The sequence below is a fragment of the Scyliorhinus torazame genome, chromosome 13, assembly GCF_047496885.1.
Source record: "Scyliorhinus torazame isolate Kashiwa2021f chromosome 13, sScyTor2.1, whole genome shotgun sequence".
Lineage (NCBI taxonomy): Eukaryota > Metazoa > Chordata > Chondrichthyes > Carcharhiniformes > Scyliorhinidae > Scyliorhinus > Scyliorhinus torazame.
The window spans coordinates 160,975,781-160,993,868 of record NC_092719.1 but is presented as its reverse complement, the minus strand read 5'-3'; the positions used below and the strand labels follow the sequence as shown (position 1 = coordinate 160,993,868).

Genomic DNA, 18,088 nt, shown 5'->3' with positions numbered 1-18,088 from the left:
CCGCGGCCACCCTGGTGGGGGCAGGAGTATCGGGCAGCGGGGGCGGGGGGGCAGCCGGTGCACAGATCGGGGTGGTCTGATGCAGGGGCGTGCGGCCGATCCAGGGGGCCTACATTACGGAGCTGCCCCCGCGGTCCGAGTCCGCCATGGCGCTTGGCGCGGCCGCTGCCGTGCGCAGACTCAAAACCCGAAGTGCGAAGGCCCGTATCCGCAGCCAAAGCTGCGTAAAGCACTCCTGGTCCCCCTGAAGGTAAGTGAATCGGTCTATCTTTTTTTGAGGAAACTGGGGAGTGCAACACCAGCAATTTTACGCCGGCGAGAGGGGCATAGCCCTATTTTGGGAGAGTTCCAGGCCACAGTCTTCAAACAACAAACATTACACAGCCAACATCGCAACGCCCCCCCCCCCCCCCCCAGTAGGCCTGCATCAGTGGAGATCCCCTTCCTTAGCTAACCATCGAAAGGTCATGTTGACACACAGCATAGGGAAGCGAGAGAAAGAGAGAACACCCAACCCCTTCACTAGCATTGGTAACTTGCCAAACATAGGCCACAGAAGCAGGAGGGGCTGTAACTGGTGCGCACACAGCCGCTAGGCAAGAAACAATCAACAACAAGAACACAATGTCAAGCAGACAATTCCTCACCAGTTAAACATAAACCAAAAACTGTACAAAAGGAAAACAAACATTCACCAGCAACCTGCACGGCTCCCAAACCGGGAGTAGCAGGCAGCCACAAACACAAAATGTCAGTAGTGCAGGAAGGCATCCTGATAGAACCTTCAAGTTGCTCAGTTGAACTGGGCTGCCGCCACTCCTCTCCTGCAGTACCGGCATCTGGTCTCCCGACACCACCCAGTTCTAGGACCAGGCCACAGGAACACAGGGGGCAATTGATACACAGTTCCAGACAGAAGTCAATAAACAGTCAAAAGTTAATAAACAAAATATTCCAACGAAGATATCAACAAACTGCAAGAGCAATTCCTCCTCCGTCTTCAGCCCAATATCAGGTCAGCCAAAATCATTGGCTCACTCCAGGCCAAAGAAGCAGAAGGGGCAGCTGCAAGCAGAAACACAGCCCCAGGCATCACAGCAGCAGGCAGGCCTCCTTTTCTCTCTCCCCCTCTGGCAGCTTCCAGTAGCAGGCTCCCAAAGCAGAAACAGTCATTAGCTGAAAGCCACACTAACACAAAGCATAACAGAGAAGTCAGGTAGCACCTCTTCCCCTTCTTCAGACTGGTAACAAGCTTGTTCACAGCCTTTCTTAGCCTCATTCCAGGCTTCAGAAGCAAAAAAGCAGTAGCAAACAACACATTAGGTCTTTTTTGTGAGGGCCATGAAGAATCCAGCACAAGTTTTAAGGATACAAAGAAATAACATTTATTTACAATAACTTATATATATATATATATATATATATATATATATATATACAACAGCAACTTCGCTTGCTGCTCACTCCTTCCTGGCTGGTTCCAAACTGGCCAGCTTTGTTTATACAGGGAGTCTGCTTATGATTTCTCCGCCCCCCTCATTGGGGGAGCTCATACTCCCACAGGATTGTGGGATTGTCATTTGTCCCCAGCCAATGGTAAGCAGGCAGGTGATAACAGTCTTCAAGCAATTTTGCAGCCAAAAACAAGGAACACAGAACACCCACAACCTGCAGCCACCTGGGAGCTGTGAGATGTTCACATTACTAGAATTGCCAATTCCCCATTAGCAATAGCCTTCAGCTGTGCAGCCAACGGCCGCCACGGTCAATGGGAATTAAAGTGACCATCAGCATATTACAACAGGGGCTCTGTCATGGGGTGTTCAGCGAGATGGATAGACAGTAGCTGGAGCTGCCCGCATTATGGGTGTACACCCCCCGGGAGTGTCATGGTGAACCAGCGAGTGTTACGCCCCGTCGTCCCCTGTACCAGGAGCGAACCCTCCTCCAACGATGGCACCCGCTGGTGATTATTGGTTTCTTGCCATGATGCGGCAGGTCCGGATCTCACCAATGGGAACGGGCCGGTTAGATCGGAAACCGATGGCCGCCCAATGTGTTTCCTGATTTCAGCCTCACCCCTGATCTAACCGGCCCCTCATTTCCGCACCCAGCACGACGTAACCATTAGATCGCACCCAGAAAGTGGGAAACTGTAGGCCAGTTCACCTAAGATCTGTTGTAGGGAAGATGCTCAAAGGTCTCTTAAAGAAGTTATCGTAGGGTACTTGTAAGCTCAAGTTAATCGAGCGGAGTCAGCATGGTTTTGTGAAGAGGACATCATGTTTAAGCAGCTTATTGGTGTTATTTGAGGTAGCAACGTGTGCTATGGTTAAAGGGGAACCAGTGGATGTACTTAGGTTTCCAAAAGGCATTTGATAAAGTGGCATCAAGATTATTGTGGAAAATAAAGGTTCTGAGGTGCAGAGGGTCCTGGGTGTCCCAGTGCTCGAATCACAAAAGGCTAGAATGCAGTGAGAGCAAGTTATTGGGAAAGCTTTGTATTTTATTCCAAGCATACATAACATCAACAAAATACACAGTACATCAAAGCATAGTCACCAGTTTGTGAAGGTTTTCCCCTTTGAACCCCACCCCCCCCCCCCCCCCCCCCCCCCCCGCCGCGATGAACAGCTCCTCAAATAAAATCATGAACGGTCTCCACCACACCTCAAAGCCCTATTCTGACCCCAAACTTAATCTTCTCCAACCGGAGAAAATCATACAAGTCCCCCAGCCAGGCCACCACCCCCGGCGGCGTACCGACCTCCAATTCAACAGGAACATAGAACATACAGAACATATAGTGCAGAAGGAGACCATTCGGCCCATCGAGTCTCCACTGACTCACTTAAGCCCTCACTTCCACCCTATCCCTGTAACCCAATATCCCCTCCTATCCTTTTTGGACTTGAAGGGCAATTTAACATGGTCAATCCATTTGGGCTGTGGGAGGAATCTGCGCACCCGGAGGAAACCCACGCACACACGGGGAGAACGTGCAGACTCCGCACAGACAGTGACCCAGCAGGGAATTGAACCTGGGACCCTGGAGCGGTGAAGCAACTGTGCTAGCCACTGTGCTGCCATGCCGCCCAAATGTCGGGTACTTCTCGACATCCGATCCAGGGAGGCTGTCACCGGTATCTAACGTAATTGGTCCATTTAACAAGGCCCCAAAGGCTTCACGCTACAAATGACTGTCCCACCGGCTGATTCACCGGGAACACTCACAGCTGCTCCCCAATAACGAGGGGGAGCAGCATTTAAACCGATCCCACAGAACAAACCTAGACAGCACGCAGCCATGCCACTGCGCAGACCAGCTCCAAGATACGGGATGCCTACCTGGCCAGATTGTTGGACACCATGGAATCCGGATGAGAGACCCTGTTTCCCGAATGGCTCAGAGGGTCAACCATAGGGCAGCCAATGCCATCGGGAAGGAAGTGGCAGTGCGGTGAGTGTCACCAGGAGGACTGCCACCCAGTGCAGCCAGAAGCTAAATAACCTCCACCAGGCCGCTTGGGTAGGCACTGACCCCTGGCATCGTTCCCACCTGTCACCCCAACCCACACTAACATCCAACCAATCCCCAGCACCATACCGCGCCTCAGCCCACCCATGCCCAGCAGTGGTGCCCACGCCTGTCACCCCACCATGCCCCACGCACAATGCATGACTTGTGCGGCTCATAATGCCCTCTCTATGTCCCTGCAAGAGAAGTTGGTCCACAACAGACAGGAGAGGGGTCCAGGCAGGCGACAGGGTGCCAGACATCAGAGTCCTCACTCCCTACGAGGAACGGGCCCTGGAGGTCGAGGGGGTGGCCGAGGACAGATCGGTCATCGCCGTTGAGATTGGCCTGTGCCACAGTGGTGCGTATTCACCGGCCCCCCACCCAGATAACCTGCCACATGTGTGTTGTTCATGCCAGCATGATGACCCTTCCTTCTCACTGACCACATGTCCATTCTTCCACAGGATCGCCATCCGATGGTGCCAGCCCATCCGGGGTCCCCCCCTGCCTCCCATGAGAACACCTCGGAGGAGGGCTCCGCGGATGCCACCATCGCATCACGGTTGTCATCCCCACCCCCCACCAGTGCAGAGTTACACATCTTGGTGGGTGAAAGCAGTGGACAGGCTTCTGGGGCACATTCAAGTGACCACCACATAGTTGCTGATGGACATCAGGTGGAGGCAAGAATGTCCAGCCGGAGGTTTGCTGGATCCCAGGACCCAGCTGAGTTCCAGTGAGATGCTGAGCATCTGGAACAGGTTTACCCGGAGCTGATGCAGTCAATACGGTGCGGTCGTGAGATTCAGAGGGGCATGTCAGAGGCACTCCAGCAGGTCCTCAGCCAATTGGGGGAGCCCCAAAGGCTTCGGGCACAGGAGATGGCATTGGCAAAGTAGAACCGAGGCCAAGGCTGCTCGGGTGGTGACCGCAGTGGAAAGCCTGGAGCACAACCTTAGCACCATGAGTGGTGGTGTCCAAGGTGTGGCTCAGCCTGTGACGGCCATTACTGAACATCTTGGTCGAACGTCCGAGAGGGGGGGATGGGAGGGGGGGGTGGGGAGGGGAGTTTGGGGAGGGGGGCGATGGTGGGGCAGCACCATCGGGGGCTAGGTGCAGTTGGAGTCACAATTGAACAACAAGAAAACACGTTGCACCAGAGACATGTGAAGCCTCTGGCACGTTATTCCGCAATGCAGGCTGTCCTTCAAGCCCCTCCAATTCCAAGTCCTGGAATTGCCCCCCCGCCCCACCCCCCCCCCCTTCCCCCCCCTCCCACCCAAGGCATACCATGTGCAGGAGATGGATGTGAGGGCACACTTAGCACACAGACTGGAGTCAGACTATGGCATAGACTGAGGAGCAGCAGTGCTCAGCTCACAGCGGGCCTTTGACATGGAACTGCTGACAGTGTCGACACAGGCCCAACACCCAGGAGTGATGTAACACAGACTGTAGGATGGTGGAACAGGGTGGGAATATGTGGGGGTGGGGGGAATGGAGAGGGAGGTGAGGCAGGCCAGGTGGGGGATGGGGGTACGTGTGGTGGGATGGTGAGTGGGAAGGGGGGTTGAGAAATGGTGGACTTAACCACATCTTATGTGAAGCGGGCAAAGATGAGGACCTCCATGGGCCTCTGGGCATTCCAGACCCTCGCCACTGCTACCTGTCCTTCATCATCTAGCTTGCCTCCGGTATTTCCCGGGCTCATCCTCCAGCCCCTCCTGCTCCAGCGCCTCCCCATCCTCCTCCTTGGAGATGGCCATATGTTTCTCCTCCTCCAGCACATTACCCCGCTGCTGTGCCAGGTTGGGGAGAACACAGCAGATCACCACAAAGCAGACACCCCTCTGGGGGTGTACTTCAGGGCACCACCAGAGCGGTCAAAGCATTGGAACCGCATATTCAGCAGTCCCATGCACCACGTAATGACAGCCCAGTGGCCACATGAGCCTCATTATATTGTATCTCTGCCTCAGTCTCCGGCTTCCTCATTGGCATCATTAGCCAGGTCTTCGGCGGTACCCCTTACCCCCCCGAGAACCAACCGGTCATCCTCCGGGGTGCCAGGATCTCCGACTGCCGCAGGATATAGTTGTTATGCATGCTCCTTTCATGTGATGGTCGCACAAAAGTTTGACATTAAGGGAATGGAACCTCTTCCTGTTGATGCCCCAATCTGTGCAAGACGACATGCGTGCCATCTATTACCCCCTGGATCTGGGGCATCATGGCAATGGTGGCGAATCCTGCTGTTCAGGCATCTTGTCGGACTTGCTCCATGTCAAAGTTTATATAGTCAGCTGCCCGGGCAAACTGTGCATCCGTGACTTCACAGATGCACTTGTGGGCTGTCACGCTACACAAGTCCCCGCTGGAGCCCTGGAATGATCTTGAGGAGTAAACGTTCAGGGCTGCGGTGACCTTGACAGCCACAAGGAGCGGGTATCCTCCTCCTCCATGTGGTGCCATGTCCACAAGGACATGGCACTGATGCCACACAATCTCCTTGTTGAGGTGGCGCCTCCTGCGGCACAAGCTGCCCGTCATCTGTTTGAAAGGCTAGCGACGCCTGTAATCCTTGGGCCTCTCCCTCTGGCTCCCTCCCTGGCCTGATCGGCGGCCGGGTCCTCAAGGTGTGGAGCGGAGCCCTGCACATGGGCCCCGCCTCGGGCCTCTTGTCATGTGGGAGTACCTTTAAGAAATGGGTGTTTATAAAGGGGTGTGTATATAAATATCTGTAGCGAGAGTACCTTTGCGAAATGGGTATTTCTTACTGCAGTGATGTCAGAGAGTGGGTGGAGCTGGGCTGTCTGTCAGCTTTTTACTTTCGTTTTTGAGCAGGCTGCAGGGTGTGTTTTAGTTTTGTTTTCAGTGTTGGAGCTGAAGCCAGACCAAGCATGTGTACTGCTGTTCTCTCTGCCATCAAAAGACTATCTCTTGATCATTTGGTGAATTCAGAATTATAAATGTTTTCAGTAGTGACTTTAACCTGATGTGCTTTTGATAAAGGTTTTGTTTTTACGTCGTATGGATGTTAAAAAGGAAAGTTTAAAGGTTTACTTAGTTTTGTGGTCTTTGGGGGTTCTATTTGAATTGATGGTTGCTAAGATGTTCACTGTATGTTTTAAAAAGGTTAAATTGAGTCCGTAGAATAAACATTGTTTTGTTTTTAAAAATACTTTTCCATTTCTGCTGTACCACACCTGTAGAGTGGGCCGTGTGCTCCCCATACCACAATCTGGTAAAAGGTGTGGGTCAGATGAACTCCATGATACACTCTGGGGTTCTCTAAACCCTGGCCCATAACACTCTGTCAACGGTGCTGTTGTCACCCGCTAATGACATGTGTTGTGGGAAAAATCAACCACTTCAAGAGTCAGACTTGCTGTGTTCAAATCAGTGCAGTTTTATTGTTACACGAAGCTTCGGGAGAAAGCGTACGTACCCCGCGGTACGGTAGCCAGCCTTTCTCCCGGTTTGAATGGCAGTCATTCATTTTATACTTTGGGTTCACAATGGGCCCAGATACAAAACAATTATCACCTTGTTATCATTAAACATTTTATAGATTGTACATCCCTATTTTTAAGCGTTTTGCCATTTACACATGGTTATAGTTAAAGAGGTTTTACAGGTTACAGGTAGCAGCAGGAAAGCAGTATCGATTGTCCCTTTGTTTTAGGAAATGGCCCAAGACATTCGTATTAGCATATCATTGTGTACACATTGGCTGAAGTCAGCTTTATTCAAGTGTGTCCCGCATTTATGTATTTCTTAATCTTCCTGTCTGCCTCCCTTTGTCCTGGATCTGTTCCTATCTGTCCCACTGGCACCCCGCTGGGCTCCAGGCATCAGTTATGTCTGCTTTATTCTCTGTGTCTCCATCTTGTGTGTCAGGGAGCCATCTTCTGTGCCAAGTGCCCTTCTGAACCATTTCCCACTTCAACCCCTCCTTTTGGTCCGCTCTCATAGGTGCAGGTCCGCAACTTCCCGTCTTTCTCCGCATCTCCTGGAGTCTTCGGGGAATATTGTGGTTTCGTTAAGGGTGACACTGGTTCCTGACACAACCTTTGTTACGGTACTACAGCAGATTTTTAGACACCCAAAACTAAGGCAGCACACCAGTGCGACCGATATGAACATGACCAGTCCGTGTATTAAATAGGGTCCCCAGGTATTTCCCACTAGCCACTCTAGCCAGCTACTTCCTTTTGTGGAAGTTATCCAGTTGTTCCCTGATATTGTGAATGGCCTCTGTAATATTATAGGATTCGTCTATGACATGGGTTATACATTTACCTCCTATGATTTTACACACTCCCCCTTGTTGGGCTAACTGGTAATCTACTGCATACCGTGTCTGTTGTGCATATAATCAGAGTTCAGCCATTTCTTGGTTGACAGCCTCTAGCGCTTTTGAGGTACTGTTTCCCAAGATTGTTTATCCACAAACAATTACATTTCTGTTCTTCGCACTAATCACTCCTGCTGCTCCCCCCAGAGATAGAGTCCCGAGGAACCCGTACCCCAGGGATGATCCTAATGTGCCCGGGGTTTCCCAATCAGCGCAGAATTCCTTGCTGATAGCTCGGGTCACTATTCTTCTCTGAATATGTCCCTTCTGAGGGCATGGTACGGTGAGTGGTCCTATAGTTCCCACAGCAAAAAGGCCTGGGAGATCTAGGGCGAAATTCTCCGGAAACGGCGCGATGACCGCCGACTGGCGCCCAAAACGGCGCCAATCAGACGGGCATCGCGCCGTCCCAAAGGTGCGGAATGCTCCGCATCTTTGGGGGCCGAGCCCCAACATTGAGGGGCTAGGCCGACGCCAGAGGAATTTCCGCCCTTTGTTGCCCCGCCAGCTGGCGCGGAAATAACATCTCCGGGCGGCGCATGCGCGGGAGCGTCAGCGGCCGCTGACAGTTTCCCACGCATGCGCAGTGGAGGGAGTCTCTTCCGCCTCCGCCATGGTGGAAGCCGTTGCGGAGGCGGAAGGGAAAGAGTGCCCCCACGGCACAGGCCCGCCCGCGGATCGGTGGGCCCCGATCGCGGGCCAGGCCACCGTGGGTGCACCCCCCGGGGTCAGATCGCCCCGCGCCCCCTTCCAGGACCCCGGAGCCCACCCACGCCGCCTTGTCCCGCCGGTAAGGTAGGTGATTTAATTTACGCCGGCGGGACAGGCAATTTATCGGCGGGACTTCGGCCCATCTGGGCCGGAGAATCGAGCGGGGGGGGGGGCCCGCCAACCGACGCGGCGCGATTCCCGCCCCCGCCGAATATCCGGTGCCGGAGACTTCGGCAACCGGCAGGGGCGGGATCCACGGCAGCCCCCGGCGATTCTCCGACCCGGCGGGGGGTCGGAGAATGTCGCCCCTAGTGTTTCTGTCGCGTACGTTCCATTGAGGAGGAAGACGTATCCCTCCTTTGCCCGGTAGCATGTAGTGTCCTGATTAAGAGTCTGCCTGTATTCCCAATCTCTCGGTTCCCCTGACTCCCCGTTTGATTCCACCACGTGGTGAGTATCAAACGGGTATGTCCATGTGGCTGAGCTTATGTGAGTCCCATTGCACTGCCCACACATGAGCTGTCTTCCTGCGGTTATGTTCATGCATTTTAGTTCATTGCAGGTGCAAGTATACTGCCCTTAATTAACCCGACAATGCTGGCGGATGCACTGCATCTGTATGCAGGAATTATTTGTGGGGACCAGGACATGGGCACATCCCCATCCCTGCCCTGTGAAACAAAACGGATAGCTTGCTGTATCGTGACCAGCTTTCCCTCCTCCTTTTGGAGCTCCCCGCCCCCAGAGTCGGTGGGATTTACAAGTTTCACACACCTCCCCTGTATCCCCTTTTTATTCTTTCTGATTTCTCCCTTACAGGGTGCACCTGATGTGTCAACTGTATATAAATTGCTCGGGATTCACCCAATGGTGGCTACAAATAGGGCTTCTACCGACTGTGCTAATGGGTAGCATACAGTTCGATTCCCGTGTAAGTTTATGTGGGCTTTGTAAAATAGATTATCGTCTAGCCCAGTCAAATTTACAGTCGCGACAACGCAAAGTATCATAATCACACCCGTGGTTACACACATTTTTACAACGAGCAAGTATCAATTCTAACACTATAGTTTATAATCTGTCTGTATGCTTAGCTTGGTTGCAGAACTGTTCTACACTTTCCGAGTACACTGGTCCTTCGCTCGCGGTCTCCTCCTGTGTTTGGGGGAAAGCAATCGGATTAGTTCATTCATGTTCAGGCTTATACAATTTTATCTGGGTCCAGTGTTTCCATGTTCCCTTCCCTCTTATGTCAATACAGGCACAGGCGTCTCCACTAATTATCACTTCATATGGCCCATTCCATTTTGGGGCAAATCCTGGCTTAACAGGTAGTGTATTTATTAGGACGCGACTTCCCGCTGCTGGGACATCAGGGAATATTTCAAGCTCCCCTTTGTGTGTCTTTTTGTTCCTGATTGTCTTTTACGAATTTGCGCATCCCTTCTAGCTGGGTGCTCAGTTCCGAAACATATCTCCTGATTCTGTCTTTTAGCGGACCTACATCGGTCCCACCTGTATTGATGCTTTCTGGTAATTGCATCGCCCGTCCTGTCATTAGCTCATGAGGGGTTAATCCGGTTGTCCGGTTTGTCGTAGCTCTTAGCCTCATTAGTGTAGTGGGCAATACCTCTGACCACATTTTTCCCGATGTTTGCATGACTTTAGCTAATGTATTCTTAAGTGTTCTATTTTTACGTTCCACCATCCCAGAACTCTGTGGATGATAGGGGATATGGAATTTTTGTTTTATCCCCATCAGTTTACATACTGTTTTCATCACTTTCCCAGTGAAGTGTGTCCCCTGGTCCGAATCAATTTGTAGGGGCATTCCCCATCTAGGGATTACGGTCCCAGCCGTCCTTCTTCATCTTTTTTTATCAACGCTTGTCTGTCTGTCATATATGTCTCGATAAGAGAACCTGCAGATCCCCTTTTTATAACATTGCCTGCCATCTCGCAGACTTCAATACCCCCGGTTACTATGAGTAAAGTGTGCTCACTACTGGAGGGACTTCACTACCCCCCAGCCACTATTACTACCCTTGCACCATCTGTACGGCCGCAGCTGCCTCCTAGCAAAGTGTTGTCTCTACGGAAGGGACTTCACTACCACCCAGCCACTGTTACTGTTCCAGCGCCGCGCTACCGCTACCGTCTCTCAGGGTTTGACTTATACTCACAGTGTCCACTATTACCACCTCGGCAACGTGCTTCTCCACCCGAGTTCGGCTCTAGGTCAGAGTTGATCAGCTCCTTTTCCGCATCGCTAATAAGACATTGGACAGCCCAGTACCCAACTTATGCTCTACTTTCATACAAGAACTCTGCGTTTGTTTGCCACTACAGAGTTTGGGGTTAGTCGATTTCTGCCACTTGTGCTTCACAATCATTAGTGCCTTTGGTGCCTCAATACCCACTTCAAATCCTGACCTTCACGTGGGAAATTCCTCCTCTTGACAGCCAGTCTAAGGCTGGGCGTTTGGGGCAGCACTACCGTGTCCATTTGTTGATCAGCACAAGCCACAAATCCTTAATATTATCAGCAGTTAGTACCAAACCTGATCTATTATCATGTCACTATACAGTCAAGACTTATATCACTATGCTTATCACTATAGGTACCTTATTTTAAACTGCACGTTTTGACCTGTCAGTCTCCTGCAGATTCGAAACGATCTTTACCCCGGCTTTCTGATCGAGGCCTTCGATCGGAACTCACCAGAAGTAAGACCCTGCCAAACTACGCCAATATATTGTGGGAAAAATCAACCACTTCAGGAGTCAGACTTGCTGTGTTAAAATCAGTGCAGTTTTATTGTTACACGAAGCTTTGGGAGAAAGCGTACGTACCCCGCGGTACGGTAGCCAGCCTTTCCCCCGGTTTGAATGGCAGTCATTCGTTTTATACTTTGGGTTCACAGTGAGCCCAGATACAAAACAATTATCACCTTGCTATCTTTAAACAGCCACTTCGGGTTCACAATGAGCCCAGATACAAAACAATTATCACCTTGTTATCTTTAAACATTTTATAGGTTGTACATCCCTATTTGTAAGCGTTTTGCCATTTACACATGGCCACAGTCAAAGAGGTTTTACAGGTTACAGGCAGCAGCAGGAAAGCAGTATCGATTGTCCCTTTGTTTTAGGAAATGGCCCAAGACATTCGTATCAGCATATCATTGTATACACCTTGGCTGAAGTCAGCTTTATTGAAGTGGTGTGCTGCATTTATGTATTTCTTATTCTTCCTGTCTGTCTCCCTTTGTCCTGGATCTGTTCCTATCTGTCCCACTGGCACCCCGCTGGACTCCAGGCATCAGTTATGTCTGCTTTATTCTCTGTGTCTCCATCTTGTGTGTCAGGCAGCCATCTTCTGTGCCAAGTGCCCTTCTGAACCATTTCCCACTTCACATGCAAACAGCCTTTACTGTACATGCGGAGTGGAACACATTGATGCCGCTGTCAAGGCACCGGAGAATTATGATTTGGCGTGAGCCGACACCTGCTATGATGTTGCCGTCAAAACCAATTCTCCGCCCAATCGTGTTTCCCGACTCTGGCGTCGGCTGACAGAGAATCCCGCCCCAGGGTTGAAAGAACAACATAGTAACTGGCTGCACAATACTGGCCCCAAGTTAATTCCATTTAATTCTCTAATGGATCAGTAGATAAATAATGCTGCTTCTTCAATGTTTCTGGAAGGATAAATTTAGGTGTCACTATTAATATCTATCGTCAACATTGAACTGGGATTAATCAACAGGATCAACAATTTTTCCCACAAAAGCAGGAGCAACATTTGCTATCGTGATGCACTTTACAAGTAACACACTGGAGATCTAGGAAACTCATTCTGTGGATGGGCAAATGGACAGAAATTGCCTGCAAAATCTGCAATCAAGGTTTTAACACATATGCAATGTTATATCTTATATGAATTTTACTTTGGAATTTTTGTTTAAGTTTCTGAAAGAATTGTCAGACTTCCACAATAACAGCAGCTTTTCAATGGAGAATTGTCTGATAGATTGGTAACTTGAAAGGCTTCTGTTCCACTTATTGAGATAATTGCACAAAGTGAAATATGATGATGGGGACTCGTGGATAACTAAAATTACAACACAGGAGACTATGAAAGTTTTATTTCTACTTACTTTCTTCTTTCCTGAGCTAGCCATTTGGCGGGATTCATCGTTGTCTGATGCCGAAATCGTAATTTGCAATCGGGTGGAGAAACACTTCCGGCGCCCAAATCGGGGGCATCGCCGGCGGTGGTTTGACACCGGTTTTCGATTCTCCGCACCCTCCGAAATGGCGTCATCGCGTTGCGCGCAGAACACCGTTAAAACGAGATTGGCACGTCATCGGAAAACCCTCCCGCGGTGCTCCGCCCCCGATGGGCCGAGTTCCAGAGCGCGAGGCTGACGTGTGATCTCGGCAGTCAGGATCTTGGCTTGGCGGCTGCGAACTTTGTCCATCACCGCCATACTCGGCCGGGTTCCATGCCGCTGGCCGGGGGTGGTGAGGGTGCTTCCACAAGGGCTAGGGGGACTGGTGGGCGGGTGGCCAGGGGGTGGCCTGTGCAGTCACATTTGGAGGGTTGGGTCTATGCATGGCCGGCGTCATGTTGTAGGGTGCGACTGCTGCAGGTCGTCGCTGTGCGCATGCGTGGCCGTGGACCCGGCCATTCCCCGGCCGTTTTTGGCATGGGAGCCGGTAGTTTCACCCGGCACTGCTGCTCGGCCCTCACAGGTCCTGGAATCGGTGAAGGTTCGGTGCCGATTATGGCATCGTAAAACGCTTGCGAATTCTCCTGGCACTTAGCCGCAGAAACGGAGAATCTAGCCCTTTATCTCTGACAACCACTTGACTAGGTATTCTATTTGATAAACATGTTTTTGACCTTGATGCTAGAAACAAGTAACTCAGAATGTTACTATCAATAATAGCTATAGGGTAGACTTGCTGTGACTGATACAGGGCATCACTTTAGGAAAATATGTCACATTCTCAAAAGTTCACAGCTTTCTATTATGCTCATAATCCATACCTTGGTGAAAGAATTTTATAATTAGCTGTCAAACTATAGAAACCCGACCTCCATGTCTCCTGGGGGACTCCTGCAAAATAATGATCAAAAGTCCAGCTTGGCAGCTGAAGTAGTCAAATAGAAAATGAGAAGTAGTCTTCCAACATAATTTTAAATTTGATTAATGCATTTGTGAAATGTCCGTATTAATTCTGATTTGTTTTACTGCCAAATGACCATTTTCTCCAATACTTCACAGTTGGCCCTAAAAACAATTTAAGTTGCAAAGTAGAAGAGAAAAATTTGGTAACTGCCACCTTTATGGGTAACGGTTGCATTTTAGTGCTTATGCTTCAGCTCTCTGTCCTTAGGGCAGGTTATCCCTAAATAGCCCAATAACTATGTACGTAAGCTGTAAGTCTTCACCTCCTGTGCAAAGTATGGAAATACTGTGGACAAGCTGTCCAGTGATGGAATTACTCTGGCAACACAGCAACTGTGCGATTGTAAACAATGTTCCTGAAAGCTTCCCAAAGGTTGCTATATCTTGCATACTTATTGGTTATCTCATTACTGCACAAGGTGCTAAACAAGCCTCCATAGCCTTCCTTCAAATCAAGAAGCAAGAATTTAATGTTGATTAATTTTCTGTGTCTGTTTTCATTTCAGATCGCCGTAATTGAACTCTCAGCTTATCACCTACTTTGTGTCTTCTATAGGAATTCTGCCAGAGAGAAATGCATCCTCACATTGGACCTTGATTAACTTACAACACTGTTAAAACAGGAGTTGTCTTCTATGGTTCAAGATTGCAACATGTAACTATAACAAAAGCTTCCAGCAGTTCCCCATAATTATCAAGAGAAAAACAAAGAACCCAAGTACACTTTGATGAAAGGTTATTCTGTTTCTAGATGATAAATGACACTAAGTACACAATGGCTTTCAATATTATCCTTTATTTTTGTTGTTTACTTTTGCCTTATGGTCTAACAAAAATGATCAAAAACACACAACTGAAATATTGTTAATCAAATTTGGCACTAATACTTGCTGGTTTCTCAGAAGCTAGAGTAAACAAAGTTTTAACGATACTCTCTATTGTCACCAGTAGGCTTACATTAACATTGCAATGAAGTTACTGTGAAAAGCCCCTTGTCGCCACACTCCGGCACCTGTTCGGGTACACTGAGGGAGAATTCAGAATGTCCAAATTACCTAACAGCACGTCTTTCGGGAGTTGTGGGTGGAAACTGGAGCACCTGGAGGAAACCCATGCAGACACGGGGAGAACGTGCAGACTCCGCACAGATAATGAGTCAAGCCGGGAATCGAACCTGGGACCCCGGCGCTGTGAAGCAACAGTACCAACCACTATGCTACTGTGCCGCCCATCAACAACTTACAATTATATATCCTCATGCAAAAGTATGTGTCAGAGTGACTCAAGAAGGAGAAGTGAACAAGAAGGAAGGAAAGGGAATTAAAAGATGCGTGCTACAATTCTGGCTTCCCCCAACATGTTTATCTCATTTTACAGTTTTCAAAAGCAGATAGAGTCTGCCAGGAATCCAAAACCTCCATTGTTATATGTTGAGTGTCTGCGATAGCATGCGCAGGATTATAAAATTGTCATTGTATTATACATTTAGCCATTGGACATCAAGTAGAATGCCGACCATATTAAAAAGTGAAAATATTATGCACAAGCAAATCTATTTAAACAGAGTATTACTTTATTACACAGTAACAATAGTATTAGTAGTAAGATACAGTGACTGGTGTTCTGTATTGCACTTAGCAGTTCCCATTTTCCTGACCATTCAAATGAATAGGGAATAAAATCACAGGCTGGCAATGCCACAAATAGAAAACCCTGACTGCTAGCAAGTTACTTAAAAGACAATATTAACCAATCAAGATGAAATGAACACATCCGAGGTTAAAATATTTTTTAAGAGTATATTTTTTAGACAGCTGGATAAATTATTTTTGGGTGAATGAGCCTTTTGCAGATCTTCACAGCACAAAGTTATACCTGTATGATGTGGAGTTATAATCTACATAGATCAAATTAAAACTTGTCGAAACAGATATATGATAATGCTGGTGGTATTTGTCTCTTATATGCAAATGGGTGTTGACAGAATTTATTGTTATTGGAGCAGAAGGATAGTCAGGAGGCCCACCCCACTGAACGGCCAAGGGGGGAGTTGTTGAACTGAAGTTTCTACCTAAAGTTACTTACCAAGGTTTCTGCTTAGAAAAATGATAGCCACAATGATGAGAAAGAGCAGGTAACTCATCAGATATGGTTCCAGAGGTGGAAATAAATTATCATGGCACAGTACAGCTGAACTCAGCATTGAATAGAATGCTAAGGGTATGTACTGCAGGACGAAGCCTAAGCAACCGGCCAGGAAGGAGTCAACTGCAAAGTTAGGTAGACGTCGACGAAAGTCAATGGATGACCTCTGTTTTCTTTATCATTGAGCTATAGGAAGTGGTAGCTCATTTAGGAATTCATGTCAAACAGATAATAAGTTCTCACAACAACCATCCTATTGTCAGTTGCAACAACAGGAAGATAGAATTGATGTTATCTGCACATATGCATAAGCTAACTTCATGCTTGGGAATATGTTGTTGAATGTAGATGATGAATTGTACATGATACTGCTTACAAATGAAATGACTGAAGATGAAGAGGGGTGCTGGAATCAGAAGAATGTGGTGCCATGAATGTGGCCAAGGAAGAGAATTAGTGATGTACAGAAGGTGGCAGAGACACAGGGATGTGCAGTCACAATGGTAGTCGCACAGAATATCATTAGTGACTTTAACGATGACAGCCGTAATACAGTGAGTTTGTCGGATTGGGAGGGAGTGAAATGAAGCAGGGAGTGCTTTCAAAGAATTGGGAGAGAAAGTGCTGGTTAGCATAAGCAGCGTTTGATGAGAAAACAGTGCTGCAGTTGAGTTATTTTAGGAAGCAGGTGTGATAAAGGGATGAGCACAATAGCTGTAGAAAGTGAAATGTTGACAGTGTCGGTAGGCATAGAGCTAAGAAATGAAGATGGGCAGGTTGGGTGTGCTGTCAATTTCTGAATTTGCTTGATCATCCTTTCTGTTTAAGTCAATGGAGAGAAGAATCAAATGGGGTGTAAAACAGACAGTTCACCTCTCGCCCAGTGGCAACAATTAAAATTAACCTCAGCTTTTGTAACCTTGACAGCAGCAATCTTTGGGGCTGTGCAGAAAAGGCAAATTCCAGGTTGCTATGTAACTGAGGGTTGTATCTGCTTGCAAATCTCTGCGGAGGTGAAAACAATGCACTGCTACTCTATCAATGTCAAATAGTCATTCCTTTGACCGTAAATTCTCTGCAACAGGCAACTTAGCATCTGCTCTTCCTTCCTATGTTCCAGTACAACTGTCACTGTGAGAAAACAAATACTCCAATCACCTGAAACGTTGCAACGACTGAACAACAAAGACAAATAGGTTCATGTTTGCTCGCACTACTTAAATCTACAATGCAATTGCTCTTGAGTACAATGGGAAATCAATCAAGAAACTGCTGCCTGCTGTAGTTTGGGCTGATTTACTGTATCGCTAATAAATGTTTCCATTGATAATTTAATTATTCAGTGACAGTGCATTATGTTCCTGTTTAATTCATTAGGGAAGTAGTAATTATGGTTAAATTAAAATTCCAACCAAAATAATGGGGTCAAGTTTGATGGTTCCCACACGGCTGGAAATGGGCGGCACAAACCAATGGAAAAGAAAATTGTTTCATTCCCTGATGGATTAATTGAAATGGACCACAGTATCACAGACTGGGCAACATTGTCAAAATAGTTCATAATTGTTTAATAAGGTGGTTATTCAAATAACCCAAATTCGCAAGACCAGAGATGATTAAATGCCATTCAACCCACTGAAGCTCATCCCTCAGGGACGTTCATTTGATTGCTCCAACAGCATATTGAATAAGCCAAAAGCAATGCACTCTAAATGCTGGAAATCTGAAATACAAACAGAAAATACTGCAATTAAACAGCAGGTCAGGTGGTATCTGTGGAGAGAGAAATAGAGTTAACATTGAGCTTCTTTGGATCAGCGATGGAGGCTGAGCACGGAGAGGCCAGGGTGGAAGCGAGGTGGAAAATTCAAATGGCAAGCTCGACCAACAATGGGTGGGATTCTCCGTTTACCAATACCAAAATCGCAAAACGTGATTGGGCGGTGAATTGATTCCGATGCCAAAATCACAGCGGGCGCAGATTTGACATCAAATCGCGATTCTCCATCACCTCAACAGCGGCATCAATGCGTACCGGAATGCAAGTACAATAAACACCATTTGCATATCATTCGCGGCCTGACATGGTATTCCCCGGGGCATCTGCGATTCTCCTCCTCCGAAGGGCCGAGTTCCCGGTGGCGCGGTTCACTTGTG

General features: G+C 48.4%; 1 protein-coding gene across 1 annotated transcript in view; it reads left to right on the top strand.

Moving 5' to 3' along the window:
* The window catches only part of LOC140388342 (sentan-like), a 61,894-nt gene extending 44,741 nt beyond the window's left edge, over positions 1-17,153 (top strand). The window contains exon 4 of the mRNA XM_072472347.1: positions 14,293-17,153. Within this exon, the coding sequence (XP_072328448.1) occupies positions 14,293-14,388 (96 nt within the window). The 3' untranslated portion in view covers positions 14,389-17,153. The remainder of the gene's footprint in view (positions 1-14,292) is intronic.
* The last annotated feature ends 935 nt before the right edge of the window (positions 17,154-18,088 follow it).